Source organism: Rhopilema esculentum, chromosome 21 (assembly GCF_057945365.1).
Source record: "Rhopilema esculentum isolate cy_ngs chromosome 21, ASM5794536v1, whole genome shotgun sequence".
NCBI lineage: Eukaryota > Metazoa > Cnidaria > Scyphozoa > Rhizostomeae > Rhizostomatidae > Rhopilema > Rhopilema esculentum.
In genome coordinates this window covers 4,026,342-4,054,301 of record NC_142835.1, presented here as the reverse complement: position 1 = coordinate 4,054,301, position 27,960 = coordinate 4,026,342, and the positions used below count along the sequence as shown (strand labels likewise).

The window sequence follows — 27,960 nt, the reverse complement described above, 5'->3', positions numbered from 1 at the left end:
CCCAATTTAAAAACAGTCCCAATTTGTACAATTTTCTTCTGCTTCTTTGCAAGGCCACAGCAATAAAGAAATTACTTGAGGCCACAGCAATCAAGAAATTATTTGAAGCCGAGACAGTAAAGAAATTATTTGAGGCAGGGCCTAAAATAAGAAATTTTTAGAGGTCCACATTTTCTATAAAAATTGGGCGTGGTACTTTGCTGGGATTGGCATCATTGGGGTGGCAAATATAGAAACTGCCATCATAGTGCAAACAGCATGTCCTAATTGGGCAAATTCTTAAATGAATAAAGTATAAGTAGCAAAAGCTGATTCTTTTAATATATGGATTCGGTTAATAAGAAAATTAGCTACATATAGCGATGTCTTAATAAGTGAGCAAAAGGTTATTGAAAGGAAACTCTTTTACATGGTTTGTTCGGATCTCTGTTTTATTTCCTTTCACCTTCAAAAACTCCCTTCAATTAGCCTTGCTTGTTAGACTTCGGTGTTTTTTGGTTTTTGGGAGCCATATCTTTGCAGCTTTTCTCGGAACTCGAAACTTGCGAGATCAAGCAAATTCATTGCAATATTTATCTATTTGTTAAGTTTTTGTGGAGCTATGCTGCTTTCCCCACCTGCCTCTATCTTGTTGTAGGTGGGAATCTGCCTCTCTACATCGACAGGATTAGGGTTTGCTGCGAGAATCCGAGTCATTGTCTCGTCTGGTAGAATTCCTCTGAGAACAAGTCTCAGATCTCTGCGATCTTAGTCGTTTATTTCTCAAAATTCAATACATGATTGAATGAAATATTTTGTCCGGGAAAAAGATGGGTGAAGCTTTCTCAAGTCTTTTTCACTTATGGAAAGTTCTTAACTGCATTCAGCTCATCAAATTCTTTGCCATCAAATCTGTTCTTCAAAAAGTTTTGATATTATAAACGAAAACCTTCTCTCAAATAAACTCTTCTCTCACTGATGTACAATTGTGCTTGTTTCTTCTTATTCTCTTTTCACCCAGCTTGAAAATATGACCTTTACCCCCATCTTGTTTGTAATGCAGAAACCACGCACCAGATCTCAATTTTGGAATTACGCCAAATTTTTGTCATAAGATTGTGCTAGATTTGCAAAAATTATGCTAGATTTAAAATCAAGGGAACCCTGCTTGAGAAAGAGGCTAATGCATGCTCTGAATATCAAAAGTGGCCAGAGTTGCAATTTGGCCTTTTTGACAACCCAGTGTACTCATTCTTCATAAACAAAAAGGCAATTTATACTCATGGTTTGATGGCCAAATTTCTCCATTCTGGCAGTTTCTCAAAATCACTTGGCTGTCATAAATTAATTTGGCCGAAGAAGCAAAATTTGGCTGAATTCTGGCAGCATGTTGCAAAAACAACGAAAATGCAAAGGAAACAAAAATTTTTGCACAGATAATTTTCAAAACTTTTTAAAAAAAATTTAAAATTGCAAATGATGAATGATGAAACAAAGTAAAAAATAACAGAAAGTTTTGGATAAAAGCAAATGAAAACATTTGTAACCTAAAAAGCAAATTTCGATTACGGTATCGCTCCCAATAATTAGCAAAAATTTAGCTCTTTTGTATACTTCGTTTAGCTGACTGCATTTGGCTGCCAACCAAAAAATATGTGGCTGCCAACCATTCAAAACAACTGATAAAATCCTGAAGGTGGAAAGTCACAATTTACTCCCTAAATGAAACCACAGACGCTGGTGTAAAGTGTTTCCATTTAGTAACGATAGACGATGTATCAATGGAAACAATGATTCTTTTAAATAATATTAGAATTATGCCAGAGTTATGCTAGATTCCTAATTATGCTAGATTTTATGCTAGATGACGATTTTTGGCCAATATTATGCTAACATTACGCTAGATCAGGTTACACTTGCACCAGCCTACAAGGGAGTGGCTGAATAGGGACTAGGAGGCTTGCCCCTAAATTTTTTTACGGCCACGCCCTTTGAAACACCGGAAAACACCCCTTTCAGAAAATATTTGCTCCTTTCTGTCCTTGTTGATAAACATATCGATTTAGAGAAGATTTCAATTAATATAAAAATACAAAACCGAGTTAGATAAAATGCAAATTTATCTTTGACCACACAAGATAAAGCATCATCAATAAGAACGAAAACGTGTTCCCAGCAGAACTGCTACTAATGCGTTCTTTAGCGTAAATTTTCAAAACATTTTCTAACCTATTATTGCAAAAAAGTTGGGGAGGACTGGACTATAGTCGCTGTTATGCAACATTTCCAATTGAATGTTCCTCCCAGCTACCACCGAAAGGCTTATCATCGTTCAGCTGTTGAAGCCTTGAGAGGAATGCTTCTCTAATTTAAAACACCTTAGTTGAATTGCTTTATAACTTTTTCTGAAATCTACTGAAAGATCACATAAATCCCAAAATACATTACGGGCAGGAGATCATAATCTCGGTCTTGGTCTTTAGGCTCAGTGTCTTTTTTGAAGCAAGTCATAAAAGCAAACTAAATTGAGATGATGTCTTGAAGTCAAAGCTGTATACAGAGCCCATCTTACTTCAAAATAGCACACAACAATATCATAAAGCACAATTGATTCTTCTCCGCATGTACTGAAGCTTCGAGTTCTGAAGTTTCTTAATTCTTTTTTATTGTCCATTGCTTATTTCTTATCGCAATTTTCTTATAAAAAATGAGTGCAATACATAAGGCTGGGATTGCACATTCACTTCGAATTGAAAAAATGTTCCCTTTTTTTTCTTAGGCGTTTCGATTGGTATTTTATGCTGCACTTTTAAGAACATGCATTATTTACAAATCCACACTTTCTACAATTACAGTTCCACAATTTTAATTTACAATTCTACAAAGTGAGTCAGATCCACGCCTATTTTAGGCCCTGGTTTGAGGACTGAAAACGAGGGTCTTAACGGTAAATTGTCCAGAAACATTTTTTAGTCCACCTTCATCTCCATCGCAAAATGCAATTTTTTTTATTGATATCAAAATATTATCTAATGTCATCTCACAAAACAAACAGAACTTTTCGAAAATTAAAACTGGATTACTTGGGGGCACGACAAGAAGAAAACTCAATTGTCTATCATTCTTGCATTCTTAGCCCGTTATATCGTTGAACTTTGTGAGAAGTGTTGCGTTGCTTCTGTTTTGCAGCTGAGAGGTGTTGCGTTGCTTCTGAACATCAAAAAAAAGGAGATTTTATGTGTAATCCCAATTTTGCAGCTTTTTTAGAGTTTGGGAGCATTATTTAAAAAGTTGTTATTCGCATGTTTTTAAAGAAAACAGCCAAATAGAGCTTTTTATTTGAAAAATCTCCCGGAGGGTCCACTCTCATTGTCTAGTGTAAGCACCCGTGTCTTCAATATCTCTGAAAAAGGGGTTCAAGTTTGCCATATATCTAGAATATAAAAACAAAAATAAAGGGTGTATGATATGGGAATCTTCATGTAATTTCTAATTTTTCTTTGTTTGGCCTAATTTCAACTACTCGATTTCAGGAAAAAGAGTATAAACATTCTTTGGTTTCAAGTATAAGTCAGAAAAGGGGAATCAAATTGGAATCAAATACCAGAGATAAGGGTCAGTTTTCTAGACCCTCAGACACGGGCGCTAGATAGTGTGAGATGCCCACCGGGAAAAATCTGTAGACATATTTAACACTAGATACCAAAACATAGTAACCCTGCTGTTTTACCAGATTATAATAAAATATTGGAAATATCTAAACGTTCCATATTCACAATTCCTTTTCATTTTTTCAATCGAGAAGAAATTTTCTCTAAGAGATAAGTGTAGAGACAAAATTTTGTCGTGTTTTCTACGTCATGAGTCACTTTGGCAACGTGGAAAGTGTGAATCATAACAACCTTTAAGATTTGTAAATCAAGCATTTTGATTTTTTAGAGATGTACGTACACAGATATTTTAACAGCTACTCAATTTAAAAACTTGGCACTCGGTATGACTGTCATGTTTGTTTTCTGTCCTCTTCCTCAATTCCTTATCACGTGAAAAGTTGGTCTCACGGAGCAAAAGATTAGCACGAGCAGGCCCGTCGCTATACGAGGGCGTGGGGCGCGACACCCCCCTTGAAGAATAACTCAATTGCAAAAACGAGGAGTTTTGCCATCTAGAGGTGCTAAGTCGGCAAATTTCCAAACTTGTCGGCAAATACAGGATGCTCATCCACTTTGTCAGCAAATTAGACTTGGAAACCCCCTTTTTTCCTGGTCAGCAAAAATGTTCCCCTCTTTGCCCCTCAACCTTCCAACCCTGGCTACGCCACAACTCTTTATCATCTTAACCTTAAAGTTGAAAACCAAATTTTAAAAATGGGCGTTTCCATCATTTACCAGTGACCTGAAGTGTGTGCTTAAATCCGCCTCTGGCGACAAAGGCATTTCACAAGTTTTTTCAAAGAGTTATATGAAACGTAATAGATTTTATTGAAAACCACTAAATCCTGGTTCCACTGAACCGAAATCCAGTAGTTGATAAAAAGGGTAGAATATATTATCTTTCATAAGTGGATTTTGTAGGCCTCAGATATCTATGAATTGTCTCTTTGCATTTTTTAATAAGGGTCATTATGATATATGCCATAAATGTTATTTATCTTTTCGCCACTCATCCAGTTATGCATAGCACTACAGATAAATTGGGGAGGGGGGGGGGGGAGGTATGGATCAAAGTCTACCTTATTCAACAAATTTGCAGATAGAATGGATTTCTTGACATCAAAGTGATATTTGCAAGCACAAAGCGACGTCATTTTTGGGTCGGGCAAATGTATCAAATTCATGCTTTGTAAATAAGGTAAGTCACATGCTAGAAATGTAATGTAAAGAACACTGCAACACACCGCGGACAAAAAACAACGAATGCAAGTAAATTAAAGGTAGCTTATATTTCACAACGACGTGCAAGCATTATTATAAGAATGCCTAATTTTTTGCTGAGCATCAATTTCTTTTAAGTTTCATTGATTCTGAGCAAAAGGTTATACTAAAATTATTATGATTTATACTAGAATAAAATCAAAATTATTCTTAAGCCACATAAGTTATAACCGGGTTGCATTTTAGTCTCCAAGTCCTTCAACACTTGACTTGTGCGCTCTTATGTGCGTGGTGCATGCTGGGATTGTTAATTTTAAACAGGCAATGGGTTACTGAAACTGTTTAATGTCATTGGAACGTGAAGTCTTCAAAAACATTTCTTGTCTATTTTGAAGGGGCATATCTTTCAAAAATAGTGATGCTGAAGTTTTTCATTCAATTGTCCAGCAAAAGATGACAGCCGGTCCTGGTAAGCTGTTTAGGCCATCGGTAAGTTGATATTTTGAATCACTCTGGCTTAGGCCGCCATCATTTTACTTGCAGGATTTGCTATATTTTATTGGAAAACAGTTGCATTTTGTGCTAGATGTAAGGTAATAAATTGGTATATCTAATTTAGGCATTGAGGAACCATATACCTCTGTACCTAGGCTCCATTTGGATGTCTTTCTGGCAACAGTGCCTCAGTCTCTGACAGCACTAATCAAAGATGATGTGCCACCAAGGATGTTTTCTGTGATTCTGATAACCATTAACCTCCTCAAGATGACTATAAATGCGATTAAATAAAACTCGTTTGAAATTCCTTATAGTCTACCCCCTTCAGCTACACTGCTATTTTAAAAACTTGAACATCTCATAGGCTAAAATTTGCCCCTCTTTGAATATGATAGAAAAATCTGATGTAGAATTGCTTGTGCATCTACACTTGGGGTACAAAGGTATGATAACGATAGTAAATAATTGAGGCTAAAAGTGGCCAAGGGCCTAAGAAGATGAGTTTCTGGAATAGAATTACTAGGTGAAACATTTGTGTCAAGTGACTTCAGCTGGAAAATAATGTGCCATTCCAATGACTTTGAAATGAAAATAGATTGAAAGGATTATTCCTCTGTTTCGAGAACAGAAGTACAGGGAAATGTTGAACCAATATTAAAAAATACAGGGAAATAATAAAATGTAGGCAAACACACCTCCTTCATACTTGAGTCTGGGTACAGTTCGTTTGTTAACTGACAATAAAATTATTACTTGGAAGATTCTTTTAGGTGAGATATAAGCCTGCAGATTATTGATAATGAATCAAGATAAAACTGTTTAAAGGTGATGTTTAGTGATCAAATATTTTGTTGCTTAAAAATGCATAAACAGCTTGGATTCAAATAATTTTATTCATGATTTACAAAAGCAGAATAAAGATTAAACATTTAATGATTTTCTTAATCGCTACTTGTGTAGATGGTGAGCAAATTAAAGATTTAAAAACCATAATCTTTTTTATCAAATGAAGAGCGACTTACCTGGTGTCAATATTGAAAACTAGATTTCTGCTAAAACAGTCTTAAAGTAATAATTTTGTTATCAGGGCATAGCTTGAATATTCTTTATTATAATTTTTACTGAAGTGTTACATCCTTTTTCAAAAAAGCTTCATTTGATTGTCTCTATTTATGAATGCTTCCTAAAAACAGCAAATTAATCCTTCAATTTTGCTTTCAACTGAAACTCAGTAATATGGCCAATGCCCTTTCGTGCCATTAACTATTTTCCCCAAGCCCCTTCACCTAGTAAGTTTGTTTTGGAAATTTATCGTCTTAGGCCCTTGGCCAGTGTAAGCCGCCTTTATTGACTATCGCTTCCATACTTCTGTACCTTCTCTATTACAGGCCTTTTCATTTGAAGTGAGTAAACCCAACCACGTGAGCGTTTGATCGCTCGCGTGAAATGGTAACTTGTGAGGAAAAAATGTCTTGCAATTAACACATTTCTAGTCATCTTTTGTGACCCAAGCAAGTGACATAGACAATGCAAAGACGGTATATCAAAACACAGGAAATATACATAAGCTGACTAAACCACATCTCAACGAATAAATGCATTTGAAAATCAATTCCACAGCAAATGTTTTGGAATAATTTGGGTACTAGTATTTGAACTACCATGGCACTTAGGAAATTCTCTGGGCAGCCAGACTGTAAAGTGATTTTCTGTGCAGGGAATGCCAGAACAACAATTTTGAAATTTACGGATAACGAACGTTTCCCATGAAATCGTGCGCTGAAGCAAATGCTTTCGAAGAGATCGTGTATTCTTTGTTTTTTCTTGTTATCAGAAGTCACAAGTTTTAATGGTGGAATTTTCGCGGGGAATATTACCAGATAAACAAATGTTGTGCGTGGAATCTACAGCAGATTCTTAACAACATTTTGCGATCATACGGCAATAAAGTCTATTCGACCTTCATGATATACATAAAGTTTATAAACAAAGCACATTTGTATTGGGTATTTATTCTTTCTTGGAGAGCATTGAAGGTCATCATAACAGTTTGTTTTCATTTGATTTTACCTCAAACAAAAGGGTACCTTTAAATCATTGCTATCACTACCAGAGCGATTGCTCACACAAGATAAATCATGTGAGCAATCAGCCACTCGCGTGTGTGATTTCTTACGAAAAGGCCTGCTATTACAAGAAGCTTTCCAGTACAGCACCTGGCTCTATTGCAGGCTAATTTTTGGATTTGTTTCAGAATGTACCTGACTGGTCCAGAATTTACCTGAATCTACTGGTTCAGAATCGGCCTGATAACACTGGTCATTTTTTAAACTTGTACTTGTAAATTATTTTGCTGTAACTGATGTTTAAAAAACTCCAATTTGGTAACAAATTACAACAGAAGTTTAGGAGCCAGAGCCAGTCTTTAGCCCACCAACCTGCAGAAATAAAGAGGCAGAGAAAAATTTTATCTGAAGAATCATTATCTGTGTACCATGTGGCTGCCATTTAGTTTTTTTCCCTCTAAGAAGTGTCAGCATATTATAAGCTTACTGATTTATCATATTGAGTCTTGTATCTTGCTGAGTAGTTTGTAATCAAAGAAAGCTCAGAAAAGGAATTTGTTGAGAGATGTAAGGCTGCAGCCCTGCAAAGTAGCAGTATTTGCTGATATAATGTTATGTTCAGGGATCTTTGTACAATTGTGATAATGTATTCAATACTGTTCTCACAAAAACTTCTGAGATAGAATCTGGAAAAATTTCATACCTTTTTCAGTCCTGGTACGCACGCGCACGCCTCTACACACGCCTCCACACACGCCTAGAACTCCAGAGGCGTGCTTTCTATCGCACGCGCAGTTCCACGTTTTGAATTACTATTCTTTTTCTCTTTTGTTTCTTTTAATTTCTTTTGTGAGGTTTTATATTGATAGCATTCCCGGAAGCATTTTAACTCTTTTCTTCATTTCCATTAGGGCCGGTTTGTTACTGTTCTGTTACTCCGTTATTGTATGTCTCCGTTCTCTCTCTCCTTTTTTTTTATTTTTTTGAACACATTGCCCCGGGCCACTCTGTTTTGGTCAAAACGATAACATAGATGTTCCCATTACTCCATATTTGTCCGTTATCATATCCTTAGCTCGAGCTCTTTTTGAAACTGAGATTGAATGACTCCGTTTTTGAATGCCTCTGTCTTCACTGTTCCCAATAAAACGACACATATTCAAATGATTCCGTTTTCAGATGACTCCACTTTGAACATCGTTTTTGAATAACTTCGGTTTGGTATCAAATGACACTGTTTTTGAGCATATTAATGAAACTCAAATTCGAAAACAGATTCACTCGAATCTGTTCTCATACGGAAACGGAGTAATGGCCTAAACATTTCAAGGCGTGCGATTACCAGCACGCCGCCAAATTTCATATTACCAGGACTGCTTTATTAATTTTTCACACTGGAGTCTAACTATATTCTTTGATTTGTGTTTTACCAAATTTTAGAATGTCACACCGTCAAAAGAGGTGTTATTCAAGTTGAGAGAGATCACTGGAAAGTCCCCAGAGCAAATTAAATATGCATATATGGTGAGTTTTGCACTGTTCACTAATATTATTCTGTTATTGTATTATTCTCTCAGACACAATTTCAAGTTTTATTTTAAATATTTGTTTTTCAGAAGAAAATATTGCTTGCTTTAGTTCTATGGTTGTTTGAATAAATTATCTTCTTAAAAGTAATGAGATGTTGAGTGCAGGACTATGAAGTAAAAAAATATGTAATTGTAGAACTACTGGAACAGAAGCTTAAGTTAATCAAATCTGATTGTAACTGATGCTACATGTAAGGAATCACTTTTCTCAGTTAGATGAATAAATACTCACTTGATAACAGGCTATGCTTGGAACATCGTTATTGAATAATCTATACGTTATTTCTGATACACTTTACTTACATACATAGTTATTTTCTCTTATATTGTACTGCATGCAATCTAGTATATTTATGGAACCCAGTGAGATTTTATGTTGATAAAAGGCCATATTTTTCAGGCCTGCAGTGGGGACATGAAAAAGGCAGTTGCACTTTTAACTGGAAATCAGACTGCAGATGCAAATGAGGTATGAAGTTCAAATAGTCTTCAGAACAGAAACAAAAGAATTAATTTATAAGAACTTTTTGCTTACTTTGTTACAAGGCAATTCATAAAAGTCAACTAAATTGACTCATTTTGTTATATTTTGTTAACTCTAGTGACAAGAAGTTTACACTCTTTCTGTCTGTAAGAATTCAGATGCAAGGAATATTGTAAATGTGTGAAAAATAAAATTTGAAAGTTGGATTTCTGTTACTTTAGCAAAAAAATGAAAAAATTTCAACAAATTCAAGCAGGTGTTTTTAAGGACGGGGCCCTATTAGGGGCTAGTAGGGATTGAACCAGAGGGATCATGAAGTACTGACAAGTATGGCAGTAGATCCTTTTTATGCCTTTCTCCTAACATCTGTGGATCTATGGGCTTACACTGAATGGAAGGCCTCTTTTTTAAACCTATAAACTCAGAAAGTATTTAGGTATTTACACCTTAGTCTTCAAAATAATCAACAACAACAATTAATCTTTTTAAATGGCAAGAAGGGCTAGCAAAATAAGCAAGTTGTTTGTTTGAAAAGCCTTAATTGTTCACTTTCCTGGACAAAATAGTGATTTTGGAGTTATTTTCAGTTATATGAAAATCTAGCCGTTTCTGCCACCATCACTTTTCTCTTGTAGGGCACATCTCAACTTGATGAAGCTCAGGGTGAGTAGAACAAGCTTCTTAAGAGACTTGATTGCCCTGCGCTCTTTGTCAGTAGGAATGTAATGAGATTATGCATCTAGCTTTTTTTATTGCTTTCTTGCATTTAAATGGTACAGACAAGTATCCATATTATTCTTCAACAGGCTTGCTGTGTTAAATAACATGTTTGAATCAGCAAAGTGTCTTGTCTTTAAATATGCATAGTGTTATTTATCAATATTTGACATGGACAGTTTAGTATTAAGCAGGCAGGGTTTGTGTTTCTGATTGCGAGCTTTTTTGTAATTCATTGTGTTATTGTTATACTAGTGCTCCATGTTTCATGTCTAAACAACTAACTATTAGGCATACACTTTTAAAGTACTTATATCATTTATACCAATTCAGGCTTTCATTTCAGGGGCTCTGACCCACAATTTCCCGACAAGATAACATCTTGCATGGGCTTTCGGCGCGTTAAAAATTTGTCAATTATCCATCTAAAGCCCTAATTTTACAACGAGAATGCTGATTAAGTGGCCTAAGTTATTGATTTCACCCAAGTTATGAAGTATAGGAACACTAAACTTCATGAAGGCTTGAACACCTCCAAATTTTTCATTTGATGATGTCAAGAGATATTGCTTATGTCTCAGGCTGATGATCTGAATCTTTTGAAAATTCTTTAAATGTATCTTTTTGCCAAATAATTGAATAACTTTTTTGCCATTTTCCTTTTTAAGATTTGTTGGCTGCCAAGGAAACAAGTCAGAGTTAGTATGCAATGAATCGTCTTTTTAAATTGAGACCAAATGCAAGTAGTATAATAAATGCTGTCAAGTATTTTGTTGATCAATGATTGTACCTAGCAGCAAAGGAAAATCGTGTTGAAAGTTATCACAAAAATATAAAAAACTTCATAAAAAGTCAACAATTACAATGTTTTCCGAAAGCTGTTCTTGCAAAAATCAGATGCAGTTTACCATTTCGAAATGATCTGCTCAAAACCGTCAAATCTTGTCAAATTTTCTTTGAAGTTTTTCAACTGTTGACCATGATGTGTGTTATTATTTTGACTTTTTGATTTCCAACAAGTATAGGTGCCAATGCACTCTTGTTTTAGAGGAGGTAATTGAAATAAGTGATGACAAGGACGATGATCTTGCCAAAGCAATTGAGCTGAGTCTTAGAGAGGCCCATGTAAGTTTGCAGTTGTTAATTGATTTTTGTGTTGATGATATTTCACACTGTTACAGAACTTTAAAGCACTAGGTGAAGCTATGCTACACCTAGGAGCTATGTCTTTTCATTTCAATGTTACCATATCTCGTGAAATTATAGAGAGTATTTAGAATTTAAAAAACCTTGGCATATTTAAAAAAAGGTTTTAAAGGGTTACATTAAACCAGCCCTGTTGTATGGGTTTGTTTTATGGTGAACCAGACATTCATTTAATATGGAAAGAGTGTTTAGAAGAATTTTTGCTAACTGGGCTTATTGATTTAAGGAGACAAAGCGGGAGACATACCGCACGACCTGAAGAGGTGGATTGCAGAAGAATATATAGCAATGCACTCTACTTTATAAGAACGTTGTTTATAAGAATTTTCAGGCCCAGAATTATCCAATTGTTAAGAATAATGCGCAGCCTCAGTAAAGAATATTCAGTACATGTCTGTTTTGCGATGTTCAAAATAGAGAATCGCATGACTGATGTTTTTCGTTTTTTTTCAAAAAGCTTGGTTTTTATTCGAGGATTGCTATTTCGTTTGAGAACCATTGCATTGCATTCGAGTATGCATGAAACAGTGTATTGAATGAAAATCGAACCATATCTTCACACTATGTCCCTCTGAAACCATCTCAGATTTGATAATATATTCAGGCTCAAAACAAAAATCTCTGAATAATATCGAGGCTGTAACAGGACTGGATTTTGTTGGAGCTGCAAAGAACTGTCGCAAATTGGTTTCTTTAGAAGATTTGCATGAACTTCATCAGTTATAGGACTTGAAACATTTATTTTTTGAACGTCATTTTGTAGTTCTTTGCCCACATAAAATTTTGTTTTTGCGTTTTCTTCTATAAATTATCTCTATTTAAAAATCGCGCTGAAAAAAGAATACCGAGCATGCCAGAGGCTTATTTGTTATGTCATATTTGCGAAAGTTGTATTGCTTTTCTGCTTTTAAAAGGGAGGATTTGGTCTAGCTGTTTCAGAGGAAGACAAGGAAATTAGCAAGTATGCCTTAACTTAATGTATCGATGAAGCAAAAATTCTTTAGATTTGTTGTTTATTTGATCTGGCAAAGGTCATACATATCTAGCAACATATTGTAGAAATTTCATTTCTCTTCCTTTTGGAGATCGTTTTCTTAAAAGTGTTGGTTTTGCCTGTAGTCTACAACAAAAGTTTGTCTATAGTTTGGCCATCACTCGAATTTGTATAATGTAAATTATTTAATTTTGTTTAAGGGCGTTAGAAGCGAGTCTTGTGGACAATCGATCTGGTAACAAAAGAAAACGTGGTAACATTTGGATGTCGTTTATCGACCCTGAAAACCCTCATGAAAGGAAGCGAAAAGAAGGCGTCCCCGTTGGTTTGAAAAACATTGGCAACACTTGTTGGTTTAGTGCCGTGATTCAGGTTTGTATTTTCCCTGTAGCTGTACCAATTTTGTTAAAAAACTTAACGACGATGCTCATTTTATACATTTACAAATTCCTGTGATTTATTTGCATTTTTCCTTTTGCAATTCATGTTAGACGCGATTTATAATACCTGCTAAAAGGAGACAATAACTTCCTAGCTTGTATAACTATTATAATGGTAATTTTCTTAATCGTTCGTTGTTGACCAGCCCTTAATATATTTTCATTAAGTTTTGTATTTGAAGAATATGGTAAGAATGTCGGACCAGGGGTTGATATTTAACATTTGACGCTTTCTTGTTGATTAAAAAGCATGGCACTTTGACTTTTTTCAATTGACCTTTTTATCAATTTTTATCAATTTTTGTGACCAAAATAAAATCTCTTCAATTTTAGTCCTTGTTTCATATCCCCAAATTTCGAAATCTGGTACTGAGCTGTGGACTGTCGCAAGATCTCGATACCATAAAGGTAGAAATAAACTCTTTGATCTTATTGTTGTTTGGTACTTATTGTTAATGCTAAAGCGTTTTTATATGATCATAAGCTTACATACTGTTCAATTTTGATAGTGAATTCTTATTGTTAATTGTGGGAGAATCCTGTCAAAAGTTTGTGGAAGGACTGTGTTTCTTTTTAAACTTATACTTTTAAGTCTAGCTGTTGCAGAAGTTTTGTATACGTTAGGCAAATACTATTATTTCTTTGATGTGCCTCTACTAATTCTTTACAGGACCAGCCCAAGCTCGCCTTTTTAGCAGAGCTGCAGAAGTTGTTCATCTTACTGCTTTGCAGCAAAAGAAAATATGTCGACCCAGCAAGACCCATTGAGGTACCAGCGTATAGTCTTCTTGTAGTTCGATCATTGCCCTGGTTCGTGTAATGCATAAATTTCATGGCTATGGCATAGGCCTCATTTATTTATATCACTACACAGGCTTCTTTTCTTGCTCTGCATTGGCTTCTTCTGTTGCTCCGCATTGGCTTCATCTCTTGCACAACATAGGATTCTTCTCTTGCACTGCATAGGTTTCTATTCTGTAGGAACAGTGCTGCCTAGGCTGTCTTTAGTATAATAATTGCATTTATAATTTATTTTCTACACATGCTTATTTTTGATATGGTAACTGTGTGTGCTCCAAGTTTAGTATTGTCTCTGCTTCTTTTGACGCGATCTCGCAAATGGCTATTGCATAGGTTTTTACAATCTCTTTGTTGTCATTATACAAGCTCAACATTGCTTTTGCATGAATTTATTATAACATGGTAGGTTCGTGTATGGGTTTTATTATACAGGACATCGAAGGAAAGACACATAAGGATTTAATCTATATTATTTTTCTTATAATAAACAAAAAATAGCGTGCTGTCAGATGCTTCAAGTTAATTATAAAAGTACATTATTATCATGTATTTTAATTCCTGCAGAAGGAAATTTTTCACACTAATTGGCTTATTTAATGACACAGTGCTCCTCGCTCATTCTGGTAAATTTTTTTTTTAGATTCTAGAAGATGCAGTGCGGAAAACTGGGAAGGAGAATGCTGGTGATCAACAGGTTTCTTGTTTACTATGATCGAGTCTTTAAGGGGAGATTGACTTTGCGATGGTGACAATCCTAACTGCACACAGTGAATGATTTTAGATGCTTCTTCGCGATGTTCTTGAGACAACCGCATTTTTCTTGTTTCTCATGCAGCAGCATCTTGAACAGTTTTTTAGGATTTCAGCCCGGCAGAGAAATATTGCAATGTAAATTTTTAAGGAAACTGTAAAAGAAATTAAATTTGAACTTTCAATGGTATATTAGTGGTTTTTATTGAAACAGTCACTGAAATTCTTTCAAATAGATCATTTCCGAGATATTTGTTTTTTTCTTTTATGATAATTTCTCTTTTAAATCAGGATGTCAGTGAATTCACCCATGTTTTGTTGGACTGGTTAGAAGACGCATTTCAATCTCATCTTGAAAGGTTTGTATCCCTTTATCCTACTTTACAATTTCGGCATCAAATACTGTTTTAGTTTAACAATAATGAAACTAACAAGAACGCTGATTTTATACCAGTATATCTAACATTTTAAAGTGTTCATTTTGATGTAGAAAACTCCTTGTCAGTAAGTCGAGTTTCCCAGGGTTGTTTCCTGGGCCCTTTTTTATTGATTTATTGCATTAGCTGTTTTGTGATTATATTATCTGCCGTACCTTAACAACCATACCAAATGTCTCTTCTTTTGTTCTCACTTTTAAACAAATCGAGTCAATAATTTTATAACTAGCATGAAATATTTACCGTTTTCTTTCAAGCGTAAGTAGTTTTTATCAATCTAACACTTCATTGACATTTCGTTTCAGCTCCGGAGGTAGAAATCCGATTGCAGAGTTGTTTTATGGTCGTTATTCTGTAAATGGGTGCTATGATGGTAATGTTTTTCTTTGTCTTATTTATCCGAAAATTGTTTGTAGTTACTTTTGCTCCTAGAGACTAGGAATATCCACATAAAATTTGAAAGGTAGTGTGTAAGAATGGACATTTTCCAGGGCCTCTGACGATGGGAAGGAATACGGTTGAGCCAGACCATCCACTTTTTGTATAACAGAAGATCTTTTTGCAGAATCTTTTGTTGCCAGCCCTTAGTGTGCCTTTGCCCCCTTTTTAAACTCGCGTAGGAGCCCCTGTATTTGTATGGTTAAAATTATGACACTCTGATACTCAGATTCCAAATAGAAAACATTGATAATTGCAGATGTTATTTGTTTATGTGGATGGTGCTTCTTTGGCTTAGGACTAATATTTCCAGAAATGATTCTGTGAAAAGGAAAACTTTCCCTTGCATAATCGGTTGAATTATGAATAAGAATTGCTCAATCTTAATCTCATCTTGTAACTGCAACTCACTTATGTGCATTCTTTAGTTAAATATAGCACCACAATGTGATCTCAAGTTTCTTCCCTTTTTATTTATATTCTTTCCTCATACTTTATAAAATCGATTGCTAGTCGTTTAGGAACACACTTTGAAACAGTTTAGAAAATTTTAGATAAAACGAGAAAGCTGCATAAGAGACATGTCATAAAACTTTAGATTAAGAGTAGTTGGTCTAAAAAACGTTCAAATTTCACCAACCTTAATATTGCCATTTCTTATTCTGTGGTACTGATTTTAGGAAAAGAGGTGAAAAGCGAAGAGACATTCGGTGCCCTACCGATTCACGTGAGAGGCCATGCCCATATTTACGATGGTCTTGATGCTGCCATGGATAATAACGAAATCAAAACGAATGATGATAACTCCGCTGGAAGTTCTTCACAAGAGGTACTGGCATTAACTTATACCTACCCTGGTTTGTTCCCAGTACTCGAAGTGTAAACATCTATTTCATGATTTGAGAACCTCTTTTCAAGCATGGCTGACAATTTGAACTTTCAGCTTATAAAGGAATTTTTTCTAAAGGAAATCTTCAAGCTTGTGCGTAAATGATCAAGAGTTTTAGAATGACATGAGTAAGCCACAAACAGACGCGCCAGCTCCCCCTTCTCTAGTTGTACTAGGACTCAATTGCTTATCACGTGCCCAGGGTTTTAGTGGATGCATGTAAGGGCTTGCTAATTAAGACTGTAAAGGGGATTTGAGTTGAGTAGAGCTCGAGCGTAAAAGAAGCTGAGGTGTTATTAAATTATCAATGAAGACCCTTCTTTACAGAAATCTACTGAGGTTAAACGTGGATGAGTGACGTAACCAGGTCACGATCAAGCCTGTTTTCGAGTCCTGGAAGTGTCAATCACTTGCTTTTCTCTCGCTATATGTTATGAAATGTTAACTTTGGTAGCCGAAGTTTTTCTTAGGCCGAAGCCTTATTAAGACTGCTTTGCCACGCAGGCTCTCAATTGTCAATACTGACAAAGTATTTTTCTTATTCATTTGGGCTGTTTATACGAAGCATTGAATCTTGATGTCCCTTTGATGGTGGAAAATGCAACAAGCATTGCATATTGAGCCTCGAAACTCAAAACACAGCTTGCTCTATTATCCGTTTCTGAATTGTGAAAGGACAGTCTACAGTGTCTAAACCACAGGGCTTGATTGATTTGCTTATGATTTTGCAAAGGATGATTCAAACTAGCATAATGAAAAGCGAAGATTACTTTAATTCTCCGTATTCAAAACGATCTATTTGCTTTGAACGTCCAAGCGTTTTCAAGTATTTGTTAAAGTCTTCGGATCCAAGTATCATGCTTTATTTCCTAATCTGTTGAATTGCTCTGCAAACAACTTCAATCTATCAATGATGTCTTTGTTTCGGAGAGAATTTAAAAGCCCAGTTACCGCGAGTAGCAAAACCTTCTAAACCATTCTCTTGCATAGGAAAACTTTTTATCGTAATTTTTTCTCTCCATTTAATCTTTACTGAGTTAACCTTAACACAAAGTATCCCCGTCCGCACGAAAACATCGTTTTAATTGGTCATTTCGTCTCCAATTGAATTTATATTGGAATACCACTGAGATGATGTCCGCAGACAGGGTTCAGTAGGGCAAATACATGCGATAACTGAGAAATTTAAAACTAGTTTTTATCCTAATTGTTTGCGGGAATGGGAAAACTCGACCCAGAGATCAAACAATCCTGCTCAGTAAGTGCTTTCAAAAAACAACTATTAGCAATTATCCATCCACCTCAAAAACTAGTCTACAACATCCACGACCAGAAAGGTTTATCAATTTTAACACAACTTCGTGTTGGACTTAGCAAGATGAATTTTCACATATTCAAACATAACTTCAGTGATACCTTGAATACTTTATGCCCAGTAAATGATGGTATTGAGGATACGGAACACTTTGCTGCTCTGCCATGCTTATGATACAGATAGGCGTGATCTTCTCGACAATGTGAAGGTGATCTTACAACCCCATGGATTAACAAACCTTACAAATGCATTTTACTGCATATAATTCTCTATTCTCTACGAAAAATTATCTTTGAATTCGAATAGAAAAATTCTCGAGGCAACATGTATTCAGACTTCTGAAAGGTTCGAATAAGTAGTTTTAGAAATCTTCTCTTCGATGTAATTTGTCTTTCATTATTTTCGTTTTGTTTTTTCAATGTAATTTTTTTGTGTAACTTGATAATTGTGAGTGTTGTTTTTTATGAGTAATCTGTAACATGTAATTTGTAACATTTAATGTAAATCCAATTTGAAGTAAATATGTTTAATTTAATGGTCACAGGGTTGCCATGCTCCTTGAGGCATCTTCTTGTTGTTAGTTTGTTTTGTAAAGTTTTCATGAGAATATATATAAAAATGATGATGTTCAAAGCTTAAAGATTTATTTCGATTTTGTCAACAGCATTGGTTCACCCACCTTCCTCCTGTACTTACGTTCGAATTATCAAGATTCATTTTTAACCAGCAACTTGCGAGAGCCGAGAAAATTCACGACCCATTTAGAATTGAGCAGACAATCCATTTAGCAAGGTATTCGTTATTTTGATTAATCGTTGTTAATTTTTCGTAGATTTATCCTTTAGAAATGGTTTTATCTTCTGTATTTGCAACATATTGTCACAACTTTGCTTACGACTGTACAACATGAAATGCTTGCCAAAAGTACTTGAAATACCCAAGCCCCCTTCACAACACCCCCCCTCTGCCTACAAAGAAAATGTTGGAAATACACGAGACTGCTAATAGGACAGAAAATGATGCTGTTGGTTTTCCAAGACTTTTTGCAGGCATTACAGATCATTCATAGAAATGTTCAGTGATAAATAACTTTTTAAACGTAGGTATATGGAGCAAAATAAAGCTTTAACTAGAGAAAAAAGACGGCTTGTTGACAGAGCTAAAAGGAAAAGGAAGGAACTCCTAACAAAACTAGAGGGGTGAGATGAATTTTTTTCATTTTTTCCTGCGATGACAATTACCACATCTTTTTATCTATATTTTTTCATTGTTTGTTCAATCGTCTTTCTGTTGATTTGACTCTTACGTATCACGACTTTTGTTTAGATTTTAACACAAAAAGGTATTATTTTCATGACATCTCTCTTACCAAAAATCACAGACTGTTTCGTTTCATTAAAGAAACTTGGAATATTGCCTACAGAGCTTTTGGTTTAAATCTTTTGTGAAAATAATTTGCTGACGGACTTTTGTTAAATATTTCTTTGCAATGCGCCTTTTAATTTGTCTTTTAAAATAGTAAAATTTGTCCTCAATCATTTTTTGAGGAACTTGATGATAAAAACTTTGTTATCATCGAAAATGTTTGTTACCCAGTTTTTCTTGAAAAATGCCTACCTTATCAGTACCTTATCTTTCACATGAATTGCTCTCAACATCTTGTTATTTTTATATTGTAGATACATGTCATTTGGCTCTGGGCCTAAGAAGAGCCCAATAATATCCACATTGGATTCAACCCTCGAGTTTGTTCGAATGGGACTAAACAAAGAGGAGGAGGAAACCCCTATGACAATATCACCCAGCTCTTCGCCAAGCTCCAGCACGATGCAGGAATCCATTGAATCCTCGTCAATCCTTGCGACTGCGGAGAGCATTGAAGGCCCATCACCAAAAAACATGACTGCGGTGGAGGGCAATACGTTGATCGATTGTCTACAGCGGTTAAAGGAAGAAGTTCAACAAGAAACGGAAGGTCTGTACCTTGATTGAATGTATAAATGCAATATAAATGCAAATGGCAGAATTCAAAGGAGTATAGATTTTGGTATTGCCAGTGAAATGTTGCTGCTCGTTTTGTTTGCCAAAATACTATGGGGAAGAGTGTTTGTTTTTGCATAACTTTGTAAATCGTTCCCAAATGAAGTTTTCTTCAAACAGTCCCTGATCTTATCTTTCTTGTGATTGCTCTTTTGAAGCCGCCCAATATATTATTTCTCAGCTTTAAAATCTGTCCTCAGGACCCGAGGACAATGTTTGTCTACCTTCGTAGTAAACTGTACATTTGCCAGTATCGAAGCAATTTGTAGGTGCACGTGAGTTCTCTAAAAGAATTATGTCAAGCAACACACATTGGTATACGTGTTCAGTTCAATGTTCTTTTTTCACAGCACTCAAAGATGCAATTGAATATATCGATCGTGAACTGCACCATGCATATGATGAAGACATCTTGCAGCAGGTTTGGCTTGCGATTGATCATTTTATATGAAATCAAGTTTAAATTAAGTTAGGGTTAAAGTAGAGATAAACATTGTTTATATCGTGCTATCATTGCTATCATTTTAAATGCATTTCACGATTAATATGCCCTTAAGATATTTCTCAAGATTTTTATACGGGAAATTATGATACTTGCATTTAACCGAATATCTGCGAAGCCTTTCCAACCTCCAGCTTTACAGTTTTTCTTTACCCAGACATTCAAGCAGCATCTTATTTTTTGCTAAAAGAACAGTCCTATTTACACATGGCAATTGCTCCTGCCAACTACTCTTGCAGAGATTTTCCAGCTAAAATTTTCAGTTTAGTAATGACGTCACACTAACAACAGGTGCCGTACAGACTGCATGCCATCCTGGTACACGAGGGGCAAGCCAACGGTGGGCACTACTGGTCGTACATATTCGATGCGCAAAAGAAAATATGGCGCAAATTTAACGATGTGACTGTCTCAGAGACAACTTGGGATGAGGTACAAAGGGAGTCAGTTGGGGGATACAGAAATGCTACCGCCTATTGTTTGGTGTATGTTGACGCCCAACGAAGTGATTTGTTTCAAGTGGATCCTGTGGAGGCGGGGGCGTCACTAGGCTTTTCAAATATGCAGAGATTCGCTGCATCGGATAATGAAAATTTTTGCAGAGAGATTGAGGAATGGGATGCGAAACAAAGGAAAGTAGAGATAGCAAAAGAAAAGGGTACGTTTAATAAGAGCATTTTTCGTAATGGATCCATCCATAGTTATTTATAAACTTTACACTGTTTTACAATGTAGACCATAGTGGTTTTGACACAATCGTTCTCAGAATTCTTTTCCTTTTGATTATGCTGTGTATTTTTTGTAGAATTTGAAAAAATATCCAGGTAAAATGCTACGTTTAATCTAGCAAGTTATTTGCAAATAGTAGAACGGTGCTAATTAGCAATGAGTCAAGACAGTGTAGCACAACGAGCCAAATATGGAGTAATAGTATGACACTTAAAAGTCATTTGCCACAGCGTTTCCTTGCAACCTTTCTACGGGCTTTTTCTATTTTTGTGATGGGTGTGGATTTGTGCAGTTTTGTAGCATTGTAAGTTTATGTTAAACTAAGCTAGTACAGTATCGTAGTATCAAAAATCCCAGTGTGTGTCAAGATTTCTGTCCTCAGTACAAAACTTAATGTTATTTTGCCCCAGGCTGTACCTCTTTGAAATTGTCAGGTATTAGGTCAGGTGCAAGGAGTTTTTGTATAGTAAATTGATAAAATTCTTATATATTATAATTATATTGTTTTTATTTTAGTTCAGAATAACGATAAAGAAAACATTCCAATGGCAGTTGATTCAGCAAAGGTTTCACCAAAAATGTCCTCGTCTAGCGATGTGTCTTTGGAGGAGCAGCTGGATGCCTTCTATTCTGACCATCGTCAAAGAATGTCAAACTACATTGCACAAAGGAAGACGTATGATCCAGATGGACGTTTGGAAAACTTTGATTTGTATTTCTTTAATTCAGAAGCACCTCGTAGCGTATTAGACCAAGGATTCTTGGAATGGTTCACGGAACATTTCAGCAACAAGGAACCAAAGTAATTATTAAGACTAGCATTCGTTTAATCACTGATTCCTACGTCGATTAACCTACCCTGCAGGGGATGACATTTTGAAATCATCGTCTATTGGCTATTGAATAATTTTTGTTCTATCATGTGTGTACAGTTAAGGCCTTGTAGTGAATCTGATTGGTTAAAATAAACTTGGCGAAATCAAAGGCAAATGGAATCAATGGAACAAATGGAACAGTAAGAATCCGAGTCACGTGTCAAAAACGAAATCTTTCAGTAGCTTTCAGTCCGTGTTTTAGACTCCCCATGAACTAAACAGTAGAAGGGTTTTCAATTTGCCGTACCCTTGAAATCAACTGTTGTGCCTATAAATTTTATCTTGAAAAATAGTCTTTACGGGCAAATCAATAAATGTCATAATGAAGCATTTTTATGAAATTATTTGTTGTTTATAAGTAAATTCGTTTGCTTCATTCGTTTTTTTCCAATACGCCCTTGATATCTCATTTCAGAAGTTTGTTATTACAAAAGCATGCAAAACGGAAACTGAAAAAGATTCTAGAAAGTGCTGGGGATAACGAAGAACATAAGGTTCGTAATTAATTTTAAAGAATTGTTGCTTTATCAGGTTCAGTAGTCGGTTTTTGCATGTTTATGCGAGCTGGACAATAAACTTTGATTCAGAAAATTTTTAAGTCGCAGCAAAAAAATAAATAAATGCAATTTGTTTTCATAATAGTTCTAGCTTGCCGTGTGTCAGTGTCAATGTTTATAACATTATTTGCCTTTATATTTTCACATTTGTGCTGTTTGAGTTTGTTTATTATTTAAAAATTTCATACTGTGCTGTGTTGTATATAATTTTTGATTTATTAATGTCACTTAATACTAGAAGATATTTTTTGCAAGCAGCGTACCAAAGTTATAACACAGTCTTTCATTCTACAATTTAGAAATGGACAAAGTACTACAAAATGTTCTTAAAATGCAATGCCTGTTTTGTAACTGGAGTCGAAGAATATTACAATAAAAGGTAAATTTTATAACTTTCTATTAATTCTTTGCATGATGCATTTTCAGTAGAATTCGATTATTATTCTCCATTGAAAATAATTCAATATTTTATTGCAAGTTATCAAACCTAGATTTGCTTGATTTTTATACTTCAGGTACTTTGCTTAATTATTAATATAGTTTGTCAGGTGAAAAATTGAAGAAAGCCTATTTTTAGGGTTTCTTTTTCAGATTTTGGCAGCCATTTATTGTTATTCTGAAGATCATTTCTTTTCGTCGCTTTCAGAGCTATCGAGGCCTAAAAAATTTTAAGAGCAATGAACTGTTTTACACAAACAGTTGTTGCTTATAGGATACTCGACGAATAATTGCAAGTACTAGATTGAACAGCCTGTTGGATATAATTTTAAGGCATTTTTAATATTCAATATTTCTAGAATTTTTACATTTGGACCAAATAGCCCGAAAAAGCATTATAAAACACCTCTAAATAATCACAAACATAACTGTGTGGCAAATTGACTGTGATATGGTTACATAAGCAACGGCTCTTACCCAATCAAATCTCTGTAATTTGGTCTTGGTTAAAAAAGCTAAGAACCAGGCCAAAGAATAATGGCGTGTTAGCAAAAGACAGTTCACTAGCTATGTTTTTTGTCAGTTTGCAATATATTTAACAGATTTTGCAGTGTAAAGGTTTTTTCAGACTATCTCGTCAAAAGTAAAAGTTTTGAAAATATATAATTGATAATGGCACAAATTAGCTGAAACATAACAGTATTTTGTGTCCGACACTCTTCGGCATGTGTATATTAGTAAGTAACAAATATAAATATATGTTTCTGGTGACGCCATGCTTTGTCACTCTAAATAAGAAAAATTGTATACATTTTTAATGGGTCTCCTTTTGTATACATTTTTAGTGATTTTTGAACTTAATTGATTTTTACACACTCTAAGCAAAATATCTCAATTTAAGTTATCCTGGTATAACTTGGAATCCAGTAAAACAACTTGCTCTTTGCTATTTTAGATTCAGAGGGGCTCTTCCGTGCTTTATTCATGCGATAGAAATCAACAAGAGGTTGATGAATGCTGAAGGCACTCCGGGACACGTCGATAGCGCCTTATTGTCATATTTTAGAAGGAGCTGTTTACAAGTATGTTTTCCACATCTTATCTGATGTACGCTGTTTTGCTTTTCTTTTTAATGCAGCCGGACTGTGATTGTGCCTTTTTAGTGAGTGACATCCTATTGGGGGGGGGGGGGTATTTTAAAGAGGACTGGGGTAGAATTTCGTAATAAAACTTTTCACTTGTTTGTTGGATTTTTGTTCGTATATACAAGACGTCTGAATATGAAATCAGTGTGGATAGATGCGAATGCCTTGTATTCAACAGGCACTTAAAGCATATTTATTAATCACAATTTCAAATTTAACAAGACTTGACACCTTTCTAACCACATTAAGGCCTTTTTTCATGACTTCTTGTTAAACCTTCTATGACGCTGATCTGTTGACAATGTCGATTTAATATCCAAAAATAAAGTCGCAAAGCTTTTTCTGACCCGAGATTAAAGTCCCTCAAGAGGCAACAGTTTTAACTTCAAAATCGTAAAAGTTTTAACCGAAGCCGCTTGACAACTACAAAAACAACATTGTATGGTAAATAGTTCTCTTGAATACAAGTTAAGAAAGATTTGATGTGCATCTTCATGTATAACTCAAGCAATTCATTGCAATTCGACTCAAAAAAAGCTCTCTTGTTTTGTAGCACGTCAATGAGGAAGCCTCGACCAGCTTCCAGAGTGACAGCGAGCAAGATGTTGAAGAAGGTTGTGCTTTGATGAGGGAACTTGTCATTCCCAGCTTGGCCAGCTTTACTGAAACAGACGATCCAGACGATTTGCTGATTGGGGAAAGTTTAAGGGGTCGTTGGTGTGCATTTGTTGGCTCCCCAGAAATTCAAGGTTATTTATTTTGATTATATATATTACATAACTTATCTCATCAAATTATATTATATTATATTATATTATATTATATTATATTATATTATATTATATTATATTATATTATTTTATACTATATTATATTAAAGCCATGTTGTGTTATGTTGTGTCATGTTGTGTTATGTTGTGTTATGTTATGTTATCTTATGTTATCTTATGTTATCTTATGTTATCTTATGTTATCTTATGTTATCTTATGTTAATTTTTGTTATGTTATGTTATGTTATGTTATGTTATGTTATGTTATGTTATGTTATGTTATGTTATGTTATGTTATGTTATGTTATGTTATGTTATGTTATTATATCATATGGTGTCGTTTCTATCATATTATATTAAGTCAGAGCATCATCCTTTCCCAGGTCAGAAAAATGAAATGCTGGAAGAGATAATAATGGGTTTGGTGGACAGTTGCACAAAAATGACAGTTAGAGAGCCAACCATAAAAGGACCCATTAACGGGACACACCTTTCCAAGAGATATTCTGATGTCATGGAGCTCCTTAAAAGTGATGAGTTACTCCCACTGCAGTGAAAGAGGTACGTTTAAGATTTACTAGGAGAGAACCTGCTTTTCAGCCTACACATGAAAGTGCTTGTCGGCAGTTATGCTTGTTGTAACCTGCCTGTATCTAAGGTTTAGACTAGAAAATCGCGCCATTTGCGAAAAGAACAGAACAGAACTGAACTATAATCATATGTGATTACAACAACAACAGCAGCAGCTTAGAAGGGGGTCTTACTTGTGACTAACGTGAATACTACAATGCTTGTCATAGAATATAAAGGACTTTAAGGTTAAGGAAACTCAGAAAAAGACAACGTCCCATTATCATTTGGCGGTACCAAAACTTCTTTTTTTCAATAGTTTTTGTTTTTTTTATTTCTAAGCGAATGAAAAACGTGTAAGGGATCAGATTGCATGTTTCTATAAGATAGTAATTTATGCTTTATATCACTATGAATTATTCATTTAAACTTTATCCTTTTCACATTTCACATGTAAACTGTCATCCAGTGGCGGACACTTGCGGGGGCGAGGGGGGACGACCGCCCCCCAATACTTTGGAGGACAATGGTCTTTTGTTCTAAAACAATGGGAAATGTGACGTCATCTTATTAAAACAATAGGCTTGCCCCCCCAATATTTGATCAAGTGTCCGCTCCTGCTGTCATCGCACATTTCTCAGTAGATTTCAATTGTCCAAGGTCTTTTCCATTTTGTCTCTGCTCTTCTTGTTAACTAAAGTGATGCATTTTTTCACAGGAACCGATGTTAATGGCTCGAGAATGTTCCTGGCATGCTCTACCTTTTAAGATTACCGTCACCCGCCTGCTGTTTGTGACTAGGGATCTGAACATTTAAACGTAAGCATGTTTTGATCTTTTGCTCAAATGTCTCCATCAAATGGTTTAGAGTAACAGTCTTCAAGCACCACTTGTTATGTCCTAAAAGTCTTTAAAGTTTAAGTAAGAATTTCAACGCTCGTGTACAGATAAAATTGTAACTATATAACTTAGTAAATTACTGATGATTTAAAAGTGAAAAGTTTATGAGAGGAAAAGCTCTAATGTAGAAGACACAAGGAATTTGGTTTTTAAGACACCTATCTTGCTTAATTATGGCGTGTTCTTTATCCCCCTTCACTAAGAATATTCTTGTCAAAATCAAGTGACTGAAATGTTAAAACAGCACAAACTTTGTGCTATCCAGTGAAGAGGTTTCAACAAGAAAACACTGAATAATTTTTCTAGTATCCTCAGTATTCTCTTTGTTGTAAATGGTATACAGAAAATATTTATATTTTTTATAATTATGTTACTGTTTGTACTGTGGTAAATGATGAATAACAAAAGTAAGTGGATTGTCATGTACGTCTCCAAAGAAGTTTTTGCAGCAAAACTGCCTACAAAACCTGTCGACAAAGACTCAGGAATAATCTCTCCCGTTTTACTGAGCTTGGCAACAATATTATATCAACTAGATCGCTGGTTTTGCTTATTGCACTTATTGTTATTATTACAAAAGTAATCACAGCCCAACTGTTTTAGCGTGCTAGCAAATGTTTCCGCGTACTAGCAACAGAAACCAACCTGTAACAATTTTTTGTTAAAGAATGGCGTTTGTGGGATAGCGGACATCTTATTATGAACAAATTCGTAAAGGTTAAGTAAAATGCACCTAACATTAGCTGATATTCCAAAAACCGGCTTCGTCAAAGAGTCTCTGCGGTTCTCCGCCGCTTGCTCATCTCTACGATTATCTGCCACATTATTTTTATGAAAAAGGCAAGGCTATAGGCTATGAAAATTACCACTTTTTTGAGGGGAGTATTTTTATGAAAAAGGCAAGACTATAAGCTATGAAAATGACCACTTTTTTGAAAGGAGTATTTTTATAAAAAAGGCAAGGCTTTAGGCTATGAAAATGACCACTTTTTTGAAGGGAGTATTTTTATAAAAAAGGCAAGGCTATAGGCTATGAAAATGACCACTTTTTTGAGGGGAGTATTTTTATGAAAAAGGCAAGGCTATAGGCTATTAAAATGACCACTTTTTTGAGGGAAGTATTTTTATCAAAAAGGCAAGGCAATAGGCTATGAAAATGACCACTTTTTTGAAAGGAGTATTTTTATAAAAAAGGCAAGGCTTTAGGCTATGAAAATGACCACTTTTTTGAAGGGAGTATTTTTATGAAAAATGGCAAGGCTATAGGCTATGAAAATGACCACTTTTTTGAGGGGAGTATTTTTATAAAAAAAGGCAAGGCTATAGGCTATGAAAATGACCACTTTTTTGAGGGGAGTATTTTTATGAAAAAGGCAAGACTATAGGCTATGAAAATGACCACTTTTTTGAGGGGAGTATTTTTATAAAAAAGGCAAGGCTATAGGCTATCAAAATGACCACTTTTTTGAGGGAAGTATTTTTATGAAAAAGGCAAGGCAATAGGCTATGAAAATGACCACTTTTTTGAAAGGAGTATTTTTATAAAAAAGGCAAGGCTCTAGGCTATGAAAATGACCACTTTTTTGAAGGGAGTATTTTTATGAAAAAGGCAAGGCAATAGGCTATGAAAATGACCACTTTTTTGAAAGGAGTATTTTTATGAAAAAGGCAAGGCAATAGGCTATGAAAATGACCACTTTTTTGAAAGGAGTATTTTTATAAAAAAGGCAAGGCTTTAGGCTATGAAAATGACCACTTTTTTGAAGGGAGTATTTTTATGAAAAATGGCAAGGCTATAGGCTATGAAAATGACCACTTTTTTGAGGGGAGTATTTTTATAAAAAAAGGCAAGGCTATAGGCTATGAAAATGACCACTTTTTTGAGGGGAGTATTTTTATGAAAAAGGCAAGACTATAGGCTATGAAAATGACCACTTTTTTGAGGGGAGTATTTTT

The 27,960-nt window shown here is 35.0% G+C and overlaps 1 protein-coding gene across 1 annotated transcript; it reads left to right on the top strand.

Moving 5' to 3' along the window:
- Positions 1-5,153: 5,153 nt before the first annotated feature.
- On the top strand, positions 5,154-26,430 carry LOC135684483 (ubiquitin carboxyl-terminal hydrolase 25). Its single transcript, XM_065200064.2, has 26 exons — positions 5,154-5,342; positions 8,858-8,941; positions 9,407-9,475; positions 10,126-10,153; positions 10,876-10,905; positions 11,256-11,332; positions 12,328-12,374; positions 12,608-12,779; positions 13,181-13,255; positions 13,518-13,616; positions 14,289-14,342; positions 14,690-14,757; positions 15,141-15,208; positions 15,954-16,102; positions 18,142-18,269; positions 18,581-18,676; positions 19,157-19,452; positions 19,868-19,938; positions 20,311-20,677; positions 21,265-21,550; positions 22,039-22,117; positions 22,480-22,559; positions 23,574-23,700; positions 24,317-24,512; positions 24,918-25,095; positions 25,823-26,430. Exons 1-25 carry the CDS (start codon positions 5,307-5,309, stop codon positions 25,088-25,090), a joined length of 2,955 nt encoding a protein of 984 aa, XP_065056136.2. The 5' UTR covers positions 5,154-5,306; the 3' UTR covers positions 25,091-25,095; positions 25,823-26,430.
- The last annotated feature ends 1,530 nt before the right edge of the window (positions 26,431-27,960 follow it).

Excerpts from the sequence above, each read along its gene's own strand:
- LOC135684483 (XM_065200064.2), top strand. The coding sequence starts at position 5,307 with ATGACAGCCGGTCCTGGTAAGCTGTTTAGGCCATCG. Across the intron at positions 23,701-24,316 it reads TTAGAAGGAGCTGTTTACAA|CACGTCAATGAGGAAGCCTC; the intron begins GTATGTTTTCCA and ends CTTGTTTTGTAG. Across the intron at positions 24,513-24,917 it reads TGGCTCCCCAGAAATTCAAG|GTCAGAAAAATGAAATGCTG; the intron begins GTTATTTATTTT and ends ATCCTTTCCCAG.